The sequence below is a fragment of the Crotalus tigris genome, unplaced genomic scaffold, assembly GCF_016545835.1.
Source record: "Crotalus tigris isolate CLP2741 ecotype Arizona unplaced genomic scaffold, ASM1654583v1 scf7180000018549.3470463, whole genome shotgun sequence".
In the NCBI taxonomy this organism is placed as follows: domain Eukaryota; kingdom Metazoa; phylum Chordata; class Lepidosauria; order Squamata; family Viperidae; genus Crotalus; species Crotalus tigris.
Window position 1 is genome coordinate 642,826 of NW_024097072.1, and position 19,186 is coordinate 662,011.

General features: G+C 39.1%; 1 protein-coding gene across 3 annotated transcripts in view; it reads right to left on the reverse strand.

The window, feature by feature from the left end:
* The window catches only part of DOCK5 (dedicator of cytokinesis 5), a 90,655-nt gene that overhangs the window by 56,877 nt on the left and 14,592 nt on the right, over nt 1-19,186 (reverse strand). For all 3 annotated transcript variants that reach the window (XR_005557984.1, XM_039354176.1, XM_039354177.1), the window contains exons 2-8: nt 12,848-12,931; nt 8,011-8,051; nt 4,322-4,377; nt 3,771-3,867; nt 2,684-2,832; nt 2,158-2,293; nt 498-655 (exon numbers count right to left, since the gene is read on the reverse strand). Coding sequence is in view for 2 of the 3 variants with exons in the window: in XM_039354176.1 (XP_039210110.1) it covers nt 498-655; nt 2,158-2,293; nt 2,684-2,832; nt 3,771-3,867; nt 4,322-4,377; nt 8,011-8,051; nt 12,848-12,931 (721 nt within the window). In the remaining variant the exon portion in view is untranslated. The remainder of the gene's footprint in view (nt 1-497; nt 656-2,157; nt 2,294-2,683; nt 2,833-3,770; nt 3,868-4,321; nt 4,378-8,010; nt 8,052-12,847; nt 12,932-19,186) is intronic.

Here is a 19,186-nt window from a genome sequence, read left to right on the forward strand (position 1 = left end):
GGCCTGCATGAGATACAGGCAGTCCTTGATTTACAGTAGTTCATTTAGTGACCGTTGAAAGTTACAACGGCACTGGAAAAATGGACGTGATCATTTTTTGTACTTACGATCAAAATTCAGATGCTTGGCAACTGACTCATATTTATGACGGCTGCAATGTCCCAGGGTCATGTGATCCCCTTTTGTGATCTTCTGACAAGAAAGTCCATGGGGAAGCCAGATTCATTTAACAAACTTGTTACTCACCCAACAACTGCAGTGATTCATTTAACAACCGTGACAAGAAAGATTGTACAATGAGGAAAAAACTCATTTAACAACTGTCTTGCTTAGCAAGAGAAACGTTGGGCTCAATTGTAGTTGTAAGTTGAGGATTACCTGTATCGTCAAGCAATAAAGTCTTAATAGATCTTGCTGATTGCAGCTAACATACTGCAACATACAACTAACATACTCTTAAGAGATGTTTTAGAAATAATATTCCACTAACAACATACCTAATAAATTTGGATTGGTCTGGATCATAAAGGCTCATAAGCAGCTCTGCATCCTCGCCAATATTGCAGACAAAATTCTTGAAATTGATGTACAGGCTGTAAGTGTGAGTTGTATTAAAGATAGACTGTCCTCGTAGATCTACGTTCTGTTGAAGAGACTTGTTTGGGGAAGAAGAGATTAAAGTCAGAATGTGCTGAATTATCCAATAAAACTGTCTGTTTTTCCTGCCAATGTTTAGTTTCCTTAAAACTGAAAGTGTGGCATGCTCACACACCATGGCAACATGTATGTAGAATCAAGGCTGTGATTAAATGAATTATGTGATCAACTAAAAGAAGCATCCAATTATCTGAATACACACTCATACATTCAGTAGTCAATGCATTTTATTTCATTCATTCATTTATTCATTCATTCAATCAATCAATTTCTATAACCACCCAACTCAACCCAATGACTCTGGGTGGCTTACAATTCAAATTCTATTTATAAAAGCTGGAGCTAGCAAGCATCATCTTATAAAGATAGACTCTCTTTTCTCAGTTTTAAGATGATAGCAGGCACCAAAATCATATCAACCATAATGTCAATGGGATGTTCAAAAGTAGGGTTAGAAAGCAGTAGTGGAAGCTTGGAACCAACTCCCAGTGGGTGTAATGGGTCAAACATCAGTAACTGTGTTTAAACATGTTTGAGATAAACACATGTCAATCATCGGACAAAAATAAAAAAAATAAAAAAGGAAGGAAGGAAGGAAGGAAGGAAGGAAGGAAGGAAGGAAGGAAGGAAGGAAGGAAGGAAGGAACACATTTCTGTGTTTCTAAGTATACACTTTCCCCTTCCAAAATATTGTTCTACCTGTAAATTTAAATCAAGAGGTTAATCAAACAAAACTCCCAGAAACAATGTTTTTATCTCGTCACAGCACAGTGATTAAACTTTCTTCCATGGGTTATTAGCAATGCTTTAAAAAGCATGATTATTCTATTAACATGCGTTAAGCACAGCTCTATCTTGTTCATGCTTGCAACATGCTTATGAATCAAATATCAGAATTTCCCTTTGGCTGTTCGATGAATTAAATCTGCTGGGCTTCAAATCAAGTCTACAGAACATGTTAAAGACTGAAATAAACCAGCAATCAGGGTTCAACAGGACTCAGGAAGATGGTTGTACAACAGGGAAAAATCTGAGGAAGTTAATCTTTTCTCTACCATTGATGAATGCATATTCAGCATGTAATTCTCCACTATATAAGAGTTAGCCTTTAAACTCCACTCCAGATAAAGCAATGGATCTCTTTCTGTTTCACCTAAGGAACTCCTTCAAAGGGCTGCCACTGGTGAAATGTTCATTTAGGCTCAGAAGGTGATTTTAGTTCTTCCCCCTTAAAAAGAAAGTTGTTGTAAAATTTCCAGGTTAATCCTAGGCAAACAGAAAAGCTGCTCGCCATCTCCAAAAAAAAAGCACAGCAATTATTGATTGCACTGATATTGAAATGTTGAGAAGGAAGTACAAGTTCTATTTGTTGATGCATAGCCTCACCACACAACAGCCACATCATTTTATACCACTGTGAATGTTTTTTCGGTTCCATTATTGTGTAAAGTTATTTCTAGCCAGCTTCCTGTTCAGGAAACAATATGCTAAAAACCATACCTTTTCTTCTTGGATCCTGTCGTCAATTCTTTTGGATGCTGTCTCATGTGCTTTAAAGAGTGAAATCATGCTGGTAACATCTGGATCCAATATGTTCCCATTATCATCTCGCACCACTAGATCCAGTCCCAAAATCCTTGCAATAATCCAGAAAAGCAAGGAGGTAATCAAGAGCAAAGAGGAGACATAGAAGAACAACATAGGAGAACAAACCCATCAGAACAAAATTCAGCAGTCTATCTGCATTTGAAAGACAAAGATAAAGGCTACTCTATTGAAGACAGCACAAAGTCCACATTCTGGACAGAGAGGACCACTGGTTAGGACCACTGGTTTGAAAGAGGGGTCAAAGAGGCCATCTATGTTAAAATTGAACAGCCCTCTGTCAACAGAGGGGGAGGGATACAACACCACCTCTCTCCTGTTTACAACACAGCCCTTGCAGCAGTTCCAAGAAGGCTCCAAACCTATTTGATTGTTCATTCTGAGGATGTGACTGAAGCCTGAAAAAGACAGCCTATGTTACCTGTTGCCATAATCGATTTTGGCTGTGACTTTCTTCTTGAGTTCAGCCAACTCATCCTTGGGAAGAGTGCCTGATAGGATCTGGGATCGCCATTCAATCAGACTATAGGTCATCTGCTGTACATGGCGAAAGAGGGAGCTTTTGTTCTCCTAGAGCAGATGAGAAATGAGAAACAGAAAATTAAACAACACAACAAAGCCATTCTGTACTAAAAGGAAACTCATACCAACAGAAGAGAATATATGTAGCTCAGGGTGGAACTATGGGGTTGTTGGCGCTCTCTGAGTTCAGTTTTTGTTTTTTTTTGCAGACACCAGCAATCAACACCCAGATAAGCAGTTTAACACCAAGATTAATACGAGACCAACAATCAAACAGTACTCCAATGAAGGAACTATCATCTCAGACAATCAACAATCAAACTGTAAACAACAAACTAATCAAGAAATCACCAAGAACACTCCCACCAATGCTGATAGAACAAGCCATTTGTATATGAGTGGAGAATTACCCATCTTCTGACACTGATGATGCTACCTAGTTGGGTAATGAAACATCTGCAAGAAAACAACCAAGCTCAAAGAGCATAAAGGACCCCACAGGAAATTCATAGTCTTCTACTTTTTTATTTCTCAAAGGGTTAGATTAAATCCAAATGAATCACCTATATATTAGATCATTGAATAGGTTGTATTTGGTTATATCTTCTTACCTTTTCAATTTATCTTGAACATTCCACTTTGATGGAAGTATAGCAAGTATACTTCCACCACAGTGGAATATCGAAGAGAAATTGAAAAGGCAGGAAGATATAAGCAAACCAAGTATATTTCCAGCCAGCCTTGTTCACCTTGCAGGGCTGTTAAAGGGAAAACATGGATGTAAAACTATGTATGCCAGTTTCTGAAGGAAAGGCAGGACATAAATCAAAGTGTAACCACCTCCAATAGGTTTCTTTATGGTTTCCAGAATTGTTCCTATTCTTATAAGGACGAGGGGGGGAACATGATAAAGCTTAACCACCTGAACCTGTTATTTGCTTTGGGAGAGAGCTTATGGTGGCCCAATAGAGAGAATTCATACTTACCACATAAAGCCTATGCCAGATGACTACCCATTCTCGCAAAGTAGAGGTGAGTTCTTGGACCAATGGAAGTTCACTAGGAATTACTGTCTCATTTTGTCTATGGAAAAGTGATTGAAATTCTTGTTGGTCATTTAAGGTCTACCCAACGAACTATTTATGACTTATTAGATTTACATCTATATCTATATCTATCTATATTTCTATTTATCTATCCATCCATCCATCCATCCATATACTGTATTAGATATGTCTTATTTATTGATATTCATCAATTATTGCTTTAAAAAGTTCCCATAGTTTAACATGGCTCATTCTGGATGTGGTCTGGGGCTATCGAAAGGAAGCCTTCTTCAGACTTACCTCTCTACCTCCTGGGCACTATTTCATATCAGTTCTCAAATACTCTGTATAAACAAAACTTGTGAATACCGCAAGAAACAATGTAGACAACTGTTTGCAGAACTTGATTCACAGAATGGAATCTTTGCAACTCCAAAAAATCCGGAACTCCAGAATTTGTTGAAAATTAAAAAATGATCTTGGCTACTCACCCACCATCTTGCACCGTCGCTTCCTTGAGATGAATGTAGGTTGATGGGAAGATACCCTAAACAAAAAAACAAAACAAACAATGACTTTATCAAATGGGTAGAGAGTTATGAATGCAAGAGTCTGGGGTTCAAGCTTCAATCACTGCAGGAACTCTAGCCCAACAGCTCTATTTACCATCATGGATTGCAAAATCATTACCATTTCCTATGTCAAAGATGGTTGATTTTAGGATGATCTTGATGATCAATTTCTTCCTCTATTACAACAAGGAAGAAAAGTGATAAGTCATAAGCACAAGAAAACCACCAAGCACAGAGAACCCCAAAGACCTCACAGTTCAACCCTGAGTTAAAAATATTCTCTTCTGTTGGTACTATAATATTGATCATGTGAAGTTCTCTGAACTATCAGAGACAAAGTGGTCCACTTCCTTCTTTTCATATCCTTCCAAATCTTTGCTTTTTCCCTGCCTTGTTGGTCCTAACACTAGAACTGCCTCTTGGAATACCTATAGGATGCTATCTACCTTACATTTAGGATCCAAAGCATGAGAGCTACAAGAGATAATTGCCTTCTATTGATATCCTAATCATCTTGAACATTTTTAGTAGGAAAGCTAGCATGTAGCATCACTGAACGACTAAAAACAACAACAAAAAACATTGTGGGATGGTTTTACGTTCGTTTATATTCTGGCAGAGAAGGGGGAATATTTCCATAAAGAACTTCTTTCAATGCAATCTTAATTGATTAGCACTGGTAGCTTTTAGAATTATGCACAAGGAAGCTGTGCCAGCAGTTTTAATCTAAGAAGAAGAATCTCTCTAATGTAAGGATCATGCTAATAAATATGGTAATTTGAAAAAGAGGAAGAGGGGAAGATAAGAAACCATTTCCTCTGAAAACATTAGAGAATTCCAGTTCCCACTGCTGGTCTTTAATTTTATGCACATGATACGTAAGTCCTAGAGGAAGTATATTCATAAGCAGCAAAACTTTAATAAACAGCTAAATCATGCAGCTTCCCCATCGCTTCTTTTAATTAACTCTGCCTCCAATTTTTCACTGGTTTTCTAGACAGTCTAATCACAGAGACAGTCACCTTCCTTGTTGATTGCATCACCTATCCAAATCAACAAACTTCTACTGAATTAAAAGATCAATTTTCATGCTTCAATTTGATGTCCAAATATAGATTGAAATGTATTATATTTTTTAAGCTCTAAAGCTAATGCCACCAGTAGGCAAACAACTATTCCTTTGTATTAATATACAGCATTTATTTAAGAAGAGTTATGTGGCTGCCCCAGTCATTCTCAGTGACTCCCATTGGTATATCCTTTGTCCTGGATAAATCCAGTGATACAAATTGAGGTTATACTCCTTCCCAAAAGCAAGCTACAGAAATCCAGAACCCAAACAGGACAACTTTTCACATTTAGGGGAATAAATAACACACAAAGCTGATCAGCTTGTATATTTCTTTTACTAATGTCAGTTTTGAAAATTCGACTTCCTTCCCCAAAACTGTACATTTCAGATTCACCTCTTCATAATGCTTCTTTAGTCTCTTTTTAGCCACCATCAGAAAAAGATTGACTGACCGTGTTTAAAAAGAGGCTCTAGGGGTCCCTCATTTTGATATCCCAACTAAGTATCATTTTTGCCTGCGGAAGAAAATGCACATCAACAACTCAAAGATTGATGGCGTTTCATCCATTCCTCCCTCAGAAAGAAAGTCTTCCAGGAAGAGAAATGAACTGTGAATTAAAGTTCTGGGGGAAACATTGAGAATGAGATACCCAATCACTTGCAAAGTTTACTTTTGCTGTGGTGAACAATTTCTACAGATCAAGAGAGACTTACTGACACTTTGATGCATTTCACACCAAGCATCAATATGGAAATGGCTCCAAAGCAGTTTAAAGCTTTGATTATCCCACTTGGAGGATATCCAAGAGTGCAAAGTAGCTACTTTAGTTAGATTCTGGCTTGATAGCTTGCCAGGGAAATCTAAAGGCACTTTTCCAATTTGTACAGGATCTGGATATAATTTATAGAGAAGGAATTTGGAAAACAGAAAACCGTTTCTCTCTATCACACCACCCAAAGTGAATTGTATTCACTTGGTACTGTGCCCTAAATATTGAATTGAATCCAGAAAACAATAATCACAATTCAAGTAATTGTGGATGGGATGGGGATGGGGACAGGGAAGGGAAGCCCTATGGATCTTTCAGAAACTTGTCAAAATTTGAGTGAAATAGTCATTGAACCCAGAACTCCTATTAACTGAACAAAAGTCCAGAGTGGGTAATCTGTGGTCCAGAATCCTCCCTTTCATCCATACCCTTGTAGGCCATCCCATACTTTAGTAGGATCAGTCTTGAAAATTGTTGCATTGACATTAAAATAGATAGGCAGTCTTTGGGGGCAGGGGGCATTTTTGGAATTTTGACAGCCCTCAATACATACTGCACCCTACCAAAGCTAGGAGAATGGGTCAAGAGGAAAGGAAGGATCAAGAACCCTGAAAAAGTGAGGACTGTCTGAAGCTGATGAGATCTTCCAAGTGAGAAGCTTAAAGGTGGAAACGGCGAGCAATATAAAAACAATATAGAAGCAAAGATGCTATGAAAACCGAGTGAGAGCTAGAGAAGTTTAGCAAGTAGTGTTGACAAAAAACTAGATTTAGCTAGATATATTTTCTTAATTCTTGCCTTCCATTATTTTGTCTTACTAAGCCTTGCTCCCTTTCTGCCTTCTATATGGAGTACCTCATTGGTAGAATGTTTCACTCTTTGCCTTAAGAAGACAGGAGAAATTGAAATAAATTTTGCATCATGCAAAATTGAATTTGTCATAATCAGGGCTACACAAATATGAACTCATTTTGCATCATAAGTTTTTAAATTGGTTACAGTGACTTACTTAAACACACCCACATCTTCCATAGTAATTAACTGACCTCAAAATTTGGCTGCATGTGACCCATAGATTGAACGCTGTAAACAGTCATTATAATCCAATTATCCACAAACTGGTTCTATTTCTAATCCAGGCTTTTGCTGTTTGCACACCTGTTTTGGAGTGTGCGTTCCTGGTAAAACAGCTTGCTGTTAGACTGTCACAACCTTAACAAGATTTAACGCTTAACTCTTAACTTAATTTGCAGGATAGTTTCATTACATCCTTATTTTTCATAATCTGTCAGTTCCTACCAATCTTCAAAGCATCTGAGGAACAAGACAACATTTTGTATTAACCATAAGCATGCCTCCTTGGTGCTCTTCTTGCTGGTTTCACCAAAGAATGTCCTCAGGACCTCAGACAACCAGCTTTTTAAATCATAAAGGCCAGAAGCACCGCGATTTGTTTTCTTTCCCTTCTGCTTAATTACTATTGAATTATTGTATGGCTAAGTGCTGAGAAGTTTTCAGTAATGATTGAAAAGCTATTAGGTAGGCAGCAAAATCACAAAAATGTAAAATGCACGACACCCAGAAATATTCTTTTTAAAATGCTACCAAAGTTTAGGAAAAGCTTGAGAGAAAGGAGATGTATCAAAAGACTGAAGGAAGACGAAGTTGCGTCAGGAATGCCAAATAAATTTTAAGAGCAAAGATTCAGAGGAATTAATGCATAGAGTAGAGACACAAGGGAAAAAAAATATTTGGAGCCACTGTACCTTTTTGGATTTATTTCGAAGGCTGTAGCCTCTGTACCAGTCTGCCAAGGATAGAAGAAAACATACAAAAAAAATGATTTTACAATCATAAATTATTTTCAGAATTTAGTAGAACGATTCTACAAACATATGCTTTATAAACGTGGAACCAGTTTCAACAACATTCAGTTAAAATTTCTTGCAGGCAAGTTATTTAAATTACAATTAAAATTCAGCAAGATTTAAACTGTAATTCTACTCATATCTGAATTCAATTATTTAAAAGGTCATATATGGAGCTTTGCTTTTTCTGCGACTGTTTATAAATTTTGGATTACATCCTTTATGATTCAGATGTTGGCTGGGGATTATGGTGGCAGTCAGTCAATCTATCCAGAGGAAAACAGTTTGGAGAACACTAATAACATGTTTGCAGTCTCAAAGATCCAATTCACTAGCCAGGATAATAAAAATACCTAAAATGAGAATCTCTTAATTAGGAGTCTTCTGAAACAAAACACCATGTAGATCACTAATCTCATGAGGCTACAGAAATTAGAACAAACCCAAATAATTTGTGATAAAACAGCATATGGGTTGTTTCTAACCACATTTAAAGTAGTTAAACTACATTTAAAAAATAAAAATACGGAAATCATTCTTAAGCAACTGGGAAAAAAAATTAAAAGAAAAAATGCAACACAGGCAGCCCTCGTCTTACAAGCACAAATAAGTCCAACATTTTTGTTCTTAAGTGAAACGTTTGTTAAGTGAGTTTTGTCCCATTTGCCACAGTTGTTAAGTGAACTCCCCTGCAGTTGTTAAGTTAGTATCACAGTTGTTAAGTGAATCTGGCTTCCCCATTGACTTTGTTTATCAGAAGGTTGCAAAAAGTGATCACGTGACACTGCAACTGTCATAAACATGAGTCAGTTGCCCAATATCCAAATATTGATCAGGTGACCATGGGGATGTTATAATGGTTATAAGTGTGAAAAATGCCATAAGTCACTTTTTTCAGTGCTGTTGTAACTTTGAACGGTCACTAAAAGAACTGCGGTAAGTCAAGGACTATCTGTACTGGGAAAAAATCAATTTTGTAAATTAGGAGGATCCGAAGTGGGAAGGGAAGGAAAATTAATATAATAAAGGAGCTTTTGAGAAATGTAAAGCCACTCCCACAACTACCTAGCCAGAGAGAAGCACATTTTTTTGGGAGGAAGGAGCACTATGTATGAAATTTGGGCTAGACTCCCTAATATCATCTGCTGACATCATTTTATATTGTTTCTGGGAGTGGAAGGGGGCTGGGGGGAAGATGTCAACATGGATCACGAAACTCAATTTAAGAAATTGTGCAAAGCTGTAAACAAGGCGAGTGGTGTCTCCCCAGATGGAGGCTGTTGTTGCTATGAACAGTCGTCATTGAGAAATAAACGAGCCACATGCCAGCTCCGGCCCTTTTCAGCCTGGAACAAACTGTACCAGTTTCAGCTCATTTGATAAATTCTGCCATGGACCACAATAGCCATTGTGACACATACACACAGTGGCTCCAAGCATCTCATGGCCAGATATAGAAAAGCCCCCAAATCAGAAAGCCCAGGAATTGAACCAAGCAAGTTAGACATAAAACAGATGTGATAACAAGAGATGCTATCAGGAGTTCTTATTTAGGTCTCCAGCTGGCCAGATGTGCCTGTTCCAAAGACTCCATTACATTCCTCTGGTATGATTCTCATTTGTTCTCAGATATTCAGCATCCAATGTTTTGTTTAATTGTCACTTTGTTGGAGCCGTTATCTTCTTTCTTAAGCTTTTCCTTTCTTTTCCTTTCCTTTCCTCTCCTCTCTCCTCTCCTCCCCTCCCTTCCCCTCCCCTCCCTTCTTCAACCTCCACTAAGCTGTGGATATTATAAATTTGCCCGCATCAGGATTCTTAGATAAGGTGTATCCTATTAGTATATACATTTGTCAAAAAAGCAATTTCAGACAGATATAATTGATAATAGCACATTAGGGCTTCCAATGTTGTATCAATGACATAAGGATCTATGAAATTTGGGAATGTTCAAACATAATAAATAATCAACGGAGCAGAGGTTAGCCATTAACTGCATGGTCTTCACACTTTGCACTGCAACTACCACCAGCTAAGTAAGGAAACAAATTCTTGAATCAGTCTCTGAACTTTGGCCTTATTCATTCGTATGAATGACTCAGTCCATCCCCAAGATTTCCATTGGATAAAAGTCGATGAAGTGGAAATTTTAAAGATAACTCCCCAAATTGTTCAGTATCCCATAGACACTCAATTTACAAGGTAACACACCTATCTAGATGCACAGACTCTCCACGAATCTACTGGAAAAGCCTTTATAGCAGTGGTTCTCAACCTTTCTAATGCCATGACCCCATAATACAGTTCCCCATGTTGTGGTGACCCCCAAGTGGGTGTGGCCACCAATAAGAGGGAGTAGGACAGCTAGGGAAAAGGGAAAAAAATGGCGGACAGTGTGGTTTGGCGACCCCCGTGAAATGGTCGTTTGACCCCAAATGGGGTCCCGACCCACAGGTTGAGAACCACTGCTTTATAGGAAGGTCTTGACAGGAAGTGCTGATTCTGATTTAACCATTTGGGTTAAATGGCTCCTCAGGAATGGGATCAATAGGTTTTCTTATTTGTTTGTTTGTTTGTTTGTCTTTCTTTCCCATATGTAAGGTCAGCCAATGCCCTGGTTTTCTGCTGTATTAAATCTACTATAATAATAATAATAATAAAGTTGGAAGGGACCTTGGAGGTCATCTAGTCCAACCCCCCTGCTCAGACAGGAAACCCTACACCATTTTGAACAAATGGCTCTCCAGTCTCTTCTTAAAAACTTCCAGTGTTGGAGCATTCACCGCTTCTGGAGGCAATTTGTTCCACTGATTAATTGTTCTAACTGTCAAGATGTTTCTCCTTAGTTCTAGGTTGCTTCTCTCCTTGCTTAGTTTCCACCCGTTGCTTCTTGTCCTGCCTTTAGGCGCTTTGGAAAATAGCTTGACACCCTCTTCTTTGTGGCAGCCCCTGAGATATTGGAAGATTGCTATCATATTCCCCCCTCGTCCTTCTCTTCATTAAACTAGACATACCCAATTACAGCAACCGTTCCTTATAGGAACCCACTCTCCTCAATGCATCTGCAAATAAGCATCCCTAACAAAAATCTTTTTTTTGGCACCTAAGCTCTAACTGGCTCTCTCCAATGTCAAGGAGAAGCCAGCATGAAAATAAAATAAAGCCTTGACCAGGTGTTAAATCAGCAGCTGGTTTGACTTGCTGGTGACTCCAAAGTATGCAGTTCCTCACTTAACACTGGCAGGATGGAGGGCATCATGAAAATGGAGATTCAGCATCCCTTTGCAATCCTCATGTGACTCAATTCTCTTTCCAGCCAAGGTGGATTAGTTCAAATTGTATTCTCTGGTCTGTTGGAGCATAACAATGAAATAGCAACTTTCAAGAAGTATATGAAATTCACTGGCGGTTAAGCATGGGATGAATCACACACGAAGTCGCTCATCCATTCTAGCAGGGAAAGTTAGCTATATAGCAAGGGATCCATTACTAATGATCAATAAAAAGGCACACAATATGCCACAAAAATTCAGGCAAATGGGTTAAAATTCCACTAAAGCAGGGGTGTCAAACTGCCGGCCCGTGGGCTGGATGCATCATAGCAAAACCGCGCCCACCCCATTGCCGGCAATGGCAAAAAAGTTGTGATATGTTGCGACACGTCATGTGATGTTGCGAGTTTCACACCCCTGCCCTAAAGGGATCCAATTTAGTCTTCCCTATTGACCCAATGTATCATCTTCCAGACATGCTGAACTGACTACACTGAGATTACCACAGTGATTAGAATGCCAGAAGTGAATTTAGATTTAAGATTACATTTAATTACAAAAGCACAACAGAGTCTTTATGTTCAGATATAACTGCACCTACATCTGTGGCCATCATGTGGACTTCTCAACGTTACCTCTGAGTAGTCAAAGAACTTCGGAGACACTCAGAACTGCTCCTTGTTGCAGTTGTTCTCACATGCCTCTTTTGCTCAAGCCAAAATCATCACGATGCAATTATGGGTAGACCTCAACAAATGAGCCGAAAATTTCTGTTTGTTAAGTGAGTTTTCCCTCATTTTACAACCTTTCTCACCACAGTTGTTAGGTGAATCACTGCAGATGATAAGTTAGTAACATAGTTGTTAAGTAAATCTGGCTTCCCCATTGAGTTTGTTCATCAAAGAGTTACAAAAGGGGATCACATGACCCCGGGACACTGCAACCATCATAAATATGAGTCAGTTGCCAAGCATCTGATTTTTGATTATTATGTGACCATGGGGGTGTTGCAATAGTCCTAGGTGTGAAAAATGGTCATGTCCCTTTTTTCAGTGCCGTTGTCACTTCGGACAGTCACTAAATGAATTCTTGTAAATTGAGACTACCTGTATACTGGAGCACGTATACACTTCTACTCAATAAAACTTTAAAGCAGCACAGCCAAGCTAGAGAAGTTGCAGAAAGGAGCAGCCAGATCATATAGCAACTGATTGGCCATGTTGGGGAAAAAAATATTGCTCTTCACCACTTCTTATATTTGAGATTCCTGCTTCAGATCTTGGACTACTCATTCTGTAACTTGATACAGTGAGAATCTGTATAACTGAATCTGTTTTATCACCTGGGATTTCCCTCGTCTCTTTCCACTTTGTTGTTGATCCATACCTTCAAATCTAAACCTCAGAGTCTGGTGCTGGATCTACGAGCCATTCCCATTCCCTCTGGGCAATCCAGAGCCTGCTTACCTTCATACATCTCCAGGATGTGAACAGTATCTCCAACCTGTAAAGAGAGCTCCACATCCAGGACTGCTTTGTAATTGTAGATGGCTGGAAAACAAAACAACAGGTGAAAAGGGAAGGACATAAATTAAAGGTGACTAATTGAGATTAAAGCTAGTATCTTCAACTACCACCCTTAAGTAATTCCCAGGACATAGGATCTTTCTGAAAGACTCACCCAAGTCTACCATAAGCAAGGTGGGCAAGATAAATCTTCCCTTCAAGTTCCTAGAGATTTAGAAATGGAATGGATGTGCTTTCAACATCTTACCACCCATCTCATTTTCTTATTGGGCTAATGGCTGCCTATTGGGCTAATAGACTACCTATTAATCTGGTGGGGGCAGTGGTGAGAAGGATACATTGGAGGTCTTCTAGTCCAACCCTCTGCTCAGGAGACAACTATACCATTTGAGACCAGTCGCTGTCTAGTCTCTTCTTAAAAGCCTCCAGTGATGCAGATGAAGGCAAGCTGCTCCACTGTTGATTGTTCTCACTATCAGGAAATTTCTCCTTAGTTCTAGGTTGCTTCTCTCCTTGATTAATTTCCATCTGTTGCTTCCTGTCCTGTCTTCAGGTGCTTTGGAGAATAACTTGACCACCTCTTTTTGTGGAAGCCCTTTAAGTATTGGAACACTGCTATCATGTATCCCCTGGTCCTTCTTTTCACTAGAGTGGCCATATTCAATTCCTGCAACCGTTTTCCACATGTTTTAGTCTCCAGGCCCCTAATCAACTTCATTGTTCTTCTCTGCACTTTTTCCAAAAGTCTCAACATCTTTTTTATAGGGTGCTGATCAAAACTGGATGCGGTATTCCAGGTGTGGTCTTACTAAGGCTTTATAAAGCAGCACTAGTACTTCACGTGATCTTTATTCTATCCTCTGTTAATGTTAACATGACACTGGCTATCCAGCTTGAGAACATCTATGAAATACTTTTCCTTATGTGTGTGTTTGTGTGTGAAGACGTAAGTTTATAAGAACTTAACCAGGAAACACACTGAATTCATCCATAATTAGGTATATTATTTCCTGGGCTAATGCCAAGATAAACAAAGTGGTCATAGTTTACCACACAGGAAATAATAAACTTGCAATGTTCCCTTTCAACTATAGCGACTATAAATAACCCTGCAATAAATGGCAACTTGAAGGTTTACTGGATATTTCGAGAACTGGCCACGGAATGAACAGACGTCTATTTTAAGTCTCCTTCTTTGCCTCTCCTGAATCCCCAGTTTTTAAACAAAGAGTTTTCTAGCCCTGTTCTTACAGATGGGACTAATGTTGTCAGTGTGAAAAGAGCCATGCAGGTGGTATTTTCCTTATCCATCATCAGCTCAGCATATGCTTGGGGCAGATTCACATGAGAACGCAAACACAAGGGATCCATAACCATGTGAGGAGGGGAGAGAGTTTAAAAAGTCAGCTGTGCCAACAGATATGGCTCCCCCACACATTTCAAGGAAACTCCTTATCAAGGGAAATGTCTATTGAAACATTAAACAATTGCATATTGCAGAGAGACACAAAGTTATATCCCTCGAAACAGCAGAATTACAGAATAACAGAGTTGGAGGTCTTCTAGTCCCACCCCCTGCTCAAGCAGGAAACCCTACACCATTTCAGACAAATGGCTGTCCGATCTCTTCTTTAAAACCTCCAGCATTGCAGCACCCACAACTTCTGGAGGCAAGTCGTTCCACTGATTATTTGTTCTACAGCCTTGTAGAAATCACTCCCCAAAAGTTTCTAAAACTTCTAAACTATAGTTTCATTCTGTTTCACTCAATCTAAGTAACAATGGGGCTTATGAACAGACTAGTAGCCTGTTTGTTTGTTTGTCCTCCAACTGGACATGGAAAGTGAGGAAGACTAGGCTACATTAGTCTGAAAGAAAGTGCTTAGGATTATATTGGAACTGGGATTCCATGCTTCTTTGCTTCCCAGACAAACTAGAACTGGTAAAATAAGAACAAGCTTTGTTTCTGATTAGGGACTATGAATCACTACAAATTCATTTGCTTTATTGTAAGTGTTAGTAGTTTGCTATTCAAATTAGGTGTTTTTTTATCATTTACAATCCTAATGTTGAATAACAAAGCCTTTCTGTACAACAACTTATTTCTATAACTGTTAATAAAATGACTTAAGAATCATTTTTTTTAAAAAAAAATACAAACTGATATGCTTTTGTGTTTGTGTGCTTTATGTGCATGTGTGTCACTTTGTGTTGGTTTGAAAAAAGAAATTGAACAGTTAGATTCATCATCTAGGGCAGCGGTTCTCAACCTTTTTAATGCCACGACCCACAACCGGTCGTAAGTCGAGGAGTACTCAAGCGATCGTAAGTTGAGGACTACTCAACTGGTGCAGCACCGTTTGCAGAATGGGACTTTTGGCGGGCTCAGCAGGGCAGAGACAGCCTGGACAATTCCTATTGGCTTTTGAAAGCCAATAGAATTAGACTCTATTCAAGAGAGTCTATTCTATTGGCTTTCAAAAGCCAATAGAATAAAAGGGAGTAGCACAGCTAAGGAAAAGGGGAAAAAATGGCGGACTGCGTTGTTTGGCGACCCCCGTAAAATGGTTGTTCGACCCCAAATGGGGTCGCGACCCACAGGTTGAGAACCACTGATCTAGGGGAAGAGATTGGAACAATATTATATGGCATTGACCTCACAAGGAATTTATATACCTCCCAAATTTGGCAGGCGGATAAGACTTTTCTTTCATTTGTATCTGAAACTTTTTCAAATTTATGAAGTTCTTCATGAAAGTGAAACTAACAGGCTCATTCATTGCTGTCACCTGGCTTGGAAGGGGAGGTTAAGAGGACAACAACTGATGTAATTCAATGGTCATTGAATGACAAGTTGGAGATTTTTGCCAGGAACTTCCTGGTTCATACGTAAGCTACTGTGTTTTTACTTGAAAATATTTTACTCTTCTCCTTGGATTATAACTGGTTTAATATTTAATTTGGGCAGGGCTAAGGATTCGACATTTGCATTATACCCTAGATTCCGCAAGCCTGAATTCTATTAACTGATAAACTTTTAAAATGGCATTTAAATATTATCTTACTGTTTATTGGATGGTAATATCAAAGCAAACTTAACTCTGAGGTTCCCAGACATCAGGTCATAGAATTAAACAATAATTTTTCCAGCCAAACTCCCACCCTCTCACGTAATCCATATAAACCATTTCACTTTGTTATGGGAACCATCTGCTTCCTTTCCACACCTGCTGCGGGGTCCTTGGAAAGGTTTCAAGCTCTCATGGTCTTCAGCAGAATCGTAGAGGTTTCATTTCTCCATCTAACCCATTCTAAAGCAACACCTCCCCGCCCCTTACTCTAATGGCAAGTTGAAATGAAGAGGCACGTAGCTGTCAAAGTTTCATTCTTGACAGGTAGTCTTTTACAAGTAGTAAAATACATATACCAAAGTATATAAAAGGTCAGCAATGAGATTAGGTCATTGGAGAATAGAGTTCTAACTAGTTTGGGCATGTTAGGGGGGGCTTTATAGATTTGGAGTTTGAGTAAAATAGTTTAGGTGTATTAAAGATATTAATGGATTGATTCTTGTAGGAAAAGAGCAGGCAGAAGCGGGAGGCAGAGTTAAACATATCATCAGTTAGAATCATAGCATTCCCACACAAGTGCTCCAACTCTCCTTATTTTTACAATCCTGTAATTCCTTAATTTAGAGTAGAGTCAGGACGAATGGATGGAGCTAAGCATTTGCTGGCTGGATGCCCTTCCTGACACCATGCGGAAGTCTAACCCCTCCTAAATTCCGCGGGGCCTGATCTGATGCCAATTTAGTACTGGACTTTAGTTTATCAGAATCTTGTGTATAGGCTTGAATAAATCATCTGTACTGCAACCTAAGTGGTGGCCTGCTCTTCACCTAGAATTCACCTGTTTCATGGCTTGTTCTTACACATTAGTTAAACATCTTGCTATTGAAAAGCATCAATCTGCTGCTGAATTTCAGGAGCACAAGCAAGCAGGAGAGAGTGACACGGTTCATCATAGCCTCCTGAGGAGCTGTAATTGATTAATATCTGATGGATTTCAGGTTTTCCATCTCTGCCAAATATCACAAAGGCAAAATAATGCTTCGGGAAAAGTAATATGCCTCTGTGAAATGTTAGGGGAAATGCTCCAATAAGAAATGCAATTGAACAGTAGAAGCAATTAGCCAGAGAGGTACTAAGTTTCTTCAAGTGTGGTCTAGACAGGCATCTGTCAAAGATGATTTAATCTGGATTCCTGCAATGAGCAAGAGATGGTCCCTTATGAGAGTGAAGGCATGCCCAATGGAAAATGAAACATGATTACATGGGATTTTATTGACTGTATTCCCTCTTTGACTCTCCTTACCTCTCTTCCTTGCAAACTTAGTTTCACCCACTATCCAAAGCTACTCATTTACAACACGTGTTTTTCAACCTCAACACCTTTGAGATGTGGGGACTTCAACTCCGAGAACAGAGATGTCGAGTTTGAAAAACATAGATTTACAACGTTCTTGGGGAAGGGCTTTGCAGTCTACTTTTTATGGTGGGAAAACCACTTATACTAATGCTACAATACTGTTATCTGTTCTGTTTGTTGTTTTCTATGCTTGTTATTGTTTTTTTACTCTTTTATTACTCTTGTGAGCTGCGTAGGATTATGTCACATAAGCTGGGCGGCTGTTCAAATCTCTTACGTGAATAAATAAGCAAGCAAACAACGGTGTGGCCATTTCCACATACGTACAACAGCCTGCAGCAACAGCCTTCATGACTGTGTCATTGCTTCTCTTTCTAGTACAGCAGTAAGCAATCTGTAGGTGGTATCTGTCTTCCCCAGCACCAATATAACAAGCCACATCACCCCCACTTTGAAATTTGGTGCAAGAACTGGATTTTGATTGTATCTTCAAACGCTGATAGTGCTTCCCTCTCAAAAGGACTTCAAGAGCTGAGTGTAGCTTTCCCTTTTCAGCTTTCCCAACAAAATCTGCCACCTTTTTATGCACGGTTTACTCAAAACAACCCCCCCAGATAATGATGATGATAATAATAACAACAACAACAACAACAACAACAACAAGAACACAAGTGTTTTTTCACATTTATCTACATTATTTCCCTAGAGATTTTTTTTACTGTCCTGAACACAATATTTCCCCCCTATCTCAAACACCCCTTTACATCTTTTTAAACATTTATTTTAGATTGAAAAAAAAAAAGATGTTTCTTTTTCCTCTCTTTTCCTTTTATGTAAGCAGCAAGTAGTGTGGGTCAACTCCAATTAGGAGCAGAGATTTAACGACCTCTATTCCCCCTAAGGGTTGGTAGAACCCAAAGGCTTTCAAACACAAGAAGCATGTTTGCCTGCATTCAATCTGTGGGATCTCTTTGACTAAAATAATGAACTTAGACTTGGCTTAGAAATCTCTCTCTACACACACACACACACACACACACACACACACACACACCCCGCTCCTCCCCTTGCAATCTTCAAGCCAACTACAAGAAGAGTTCCTTTCTGAGCAAGCCACTCTGCCTCTCTAGTGGCATTTTGGCTCAAGCCAGAAACCTGATAGAAGGCCTTCCCTTGGTTTCTGTGCAGAACAAAGAGCTGTATTGATTGCCTTTGAACCAAACAGCTCCAGCCTTATTACATGGTTCGGGCAAGAAAGGGGAAGGAGAGAAAGAACAGAAAAGGAGGAGAGAGGGGGGGAAAAAAAGAGAGAGAAAAGAAAATCACAAAGAATTGCCTGGGATAAAGAATTGCCCTCTCTTTCGAGCTGTGCAATTTAAAAGTGGTATTTGGGCTGCCTTTGGAAGAAAGAGCGGCTATGCGACTTGCTTGCCAAGCTTGGAGCAAAACAACAGGGACTTTATTGAGAAGAACTGGGAAGAGGAGAGGGCCCTTTAAGCTACGCCCCAAGAGAAGGTCCTCCACTGCTACAAAAGACATTTTGATCTCTGGGGAAGTTTTGAGATGCCATGCCTAGATATTAACCATATCAAAGAGGGCAAGATAGAAAAAAAAACCCGTGCATTTTTGAAGAATAGCTCCAGCATGCTATGCAAATCAAAAGTCAAATAGCATCAGCAAAATTTAACAGTTAACTATTTGTTTCTGTTTCTGTCTTTATCTGCTTTGCAGGGTAATAAAACAAGAATCAAAGCTCATATGATATCTTCAATTATTACTGTCGTGCAAGATTTACTGCTGGTACTTTGCATGGCGACTCTGTGGCCCCTTCCTTTCAATTCACGCATCGTG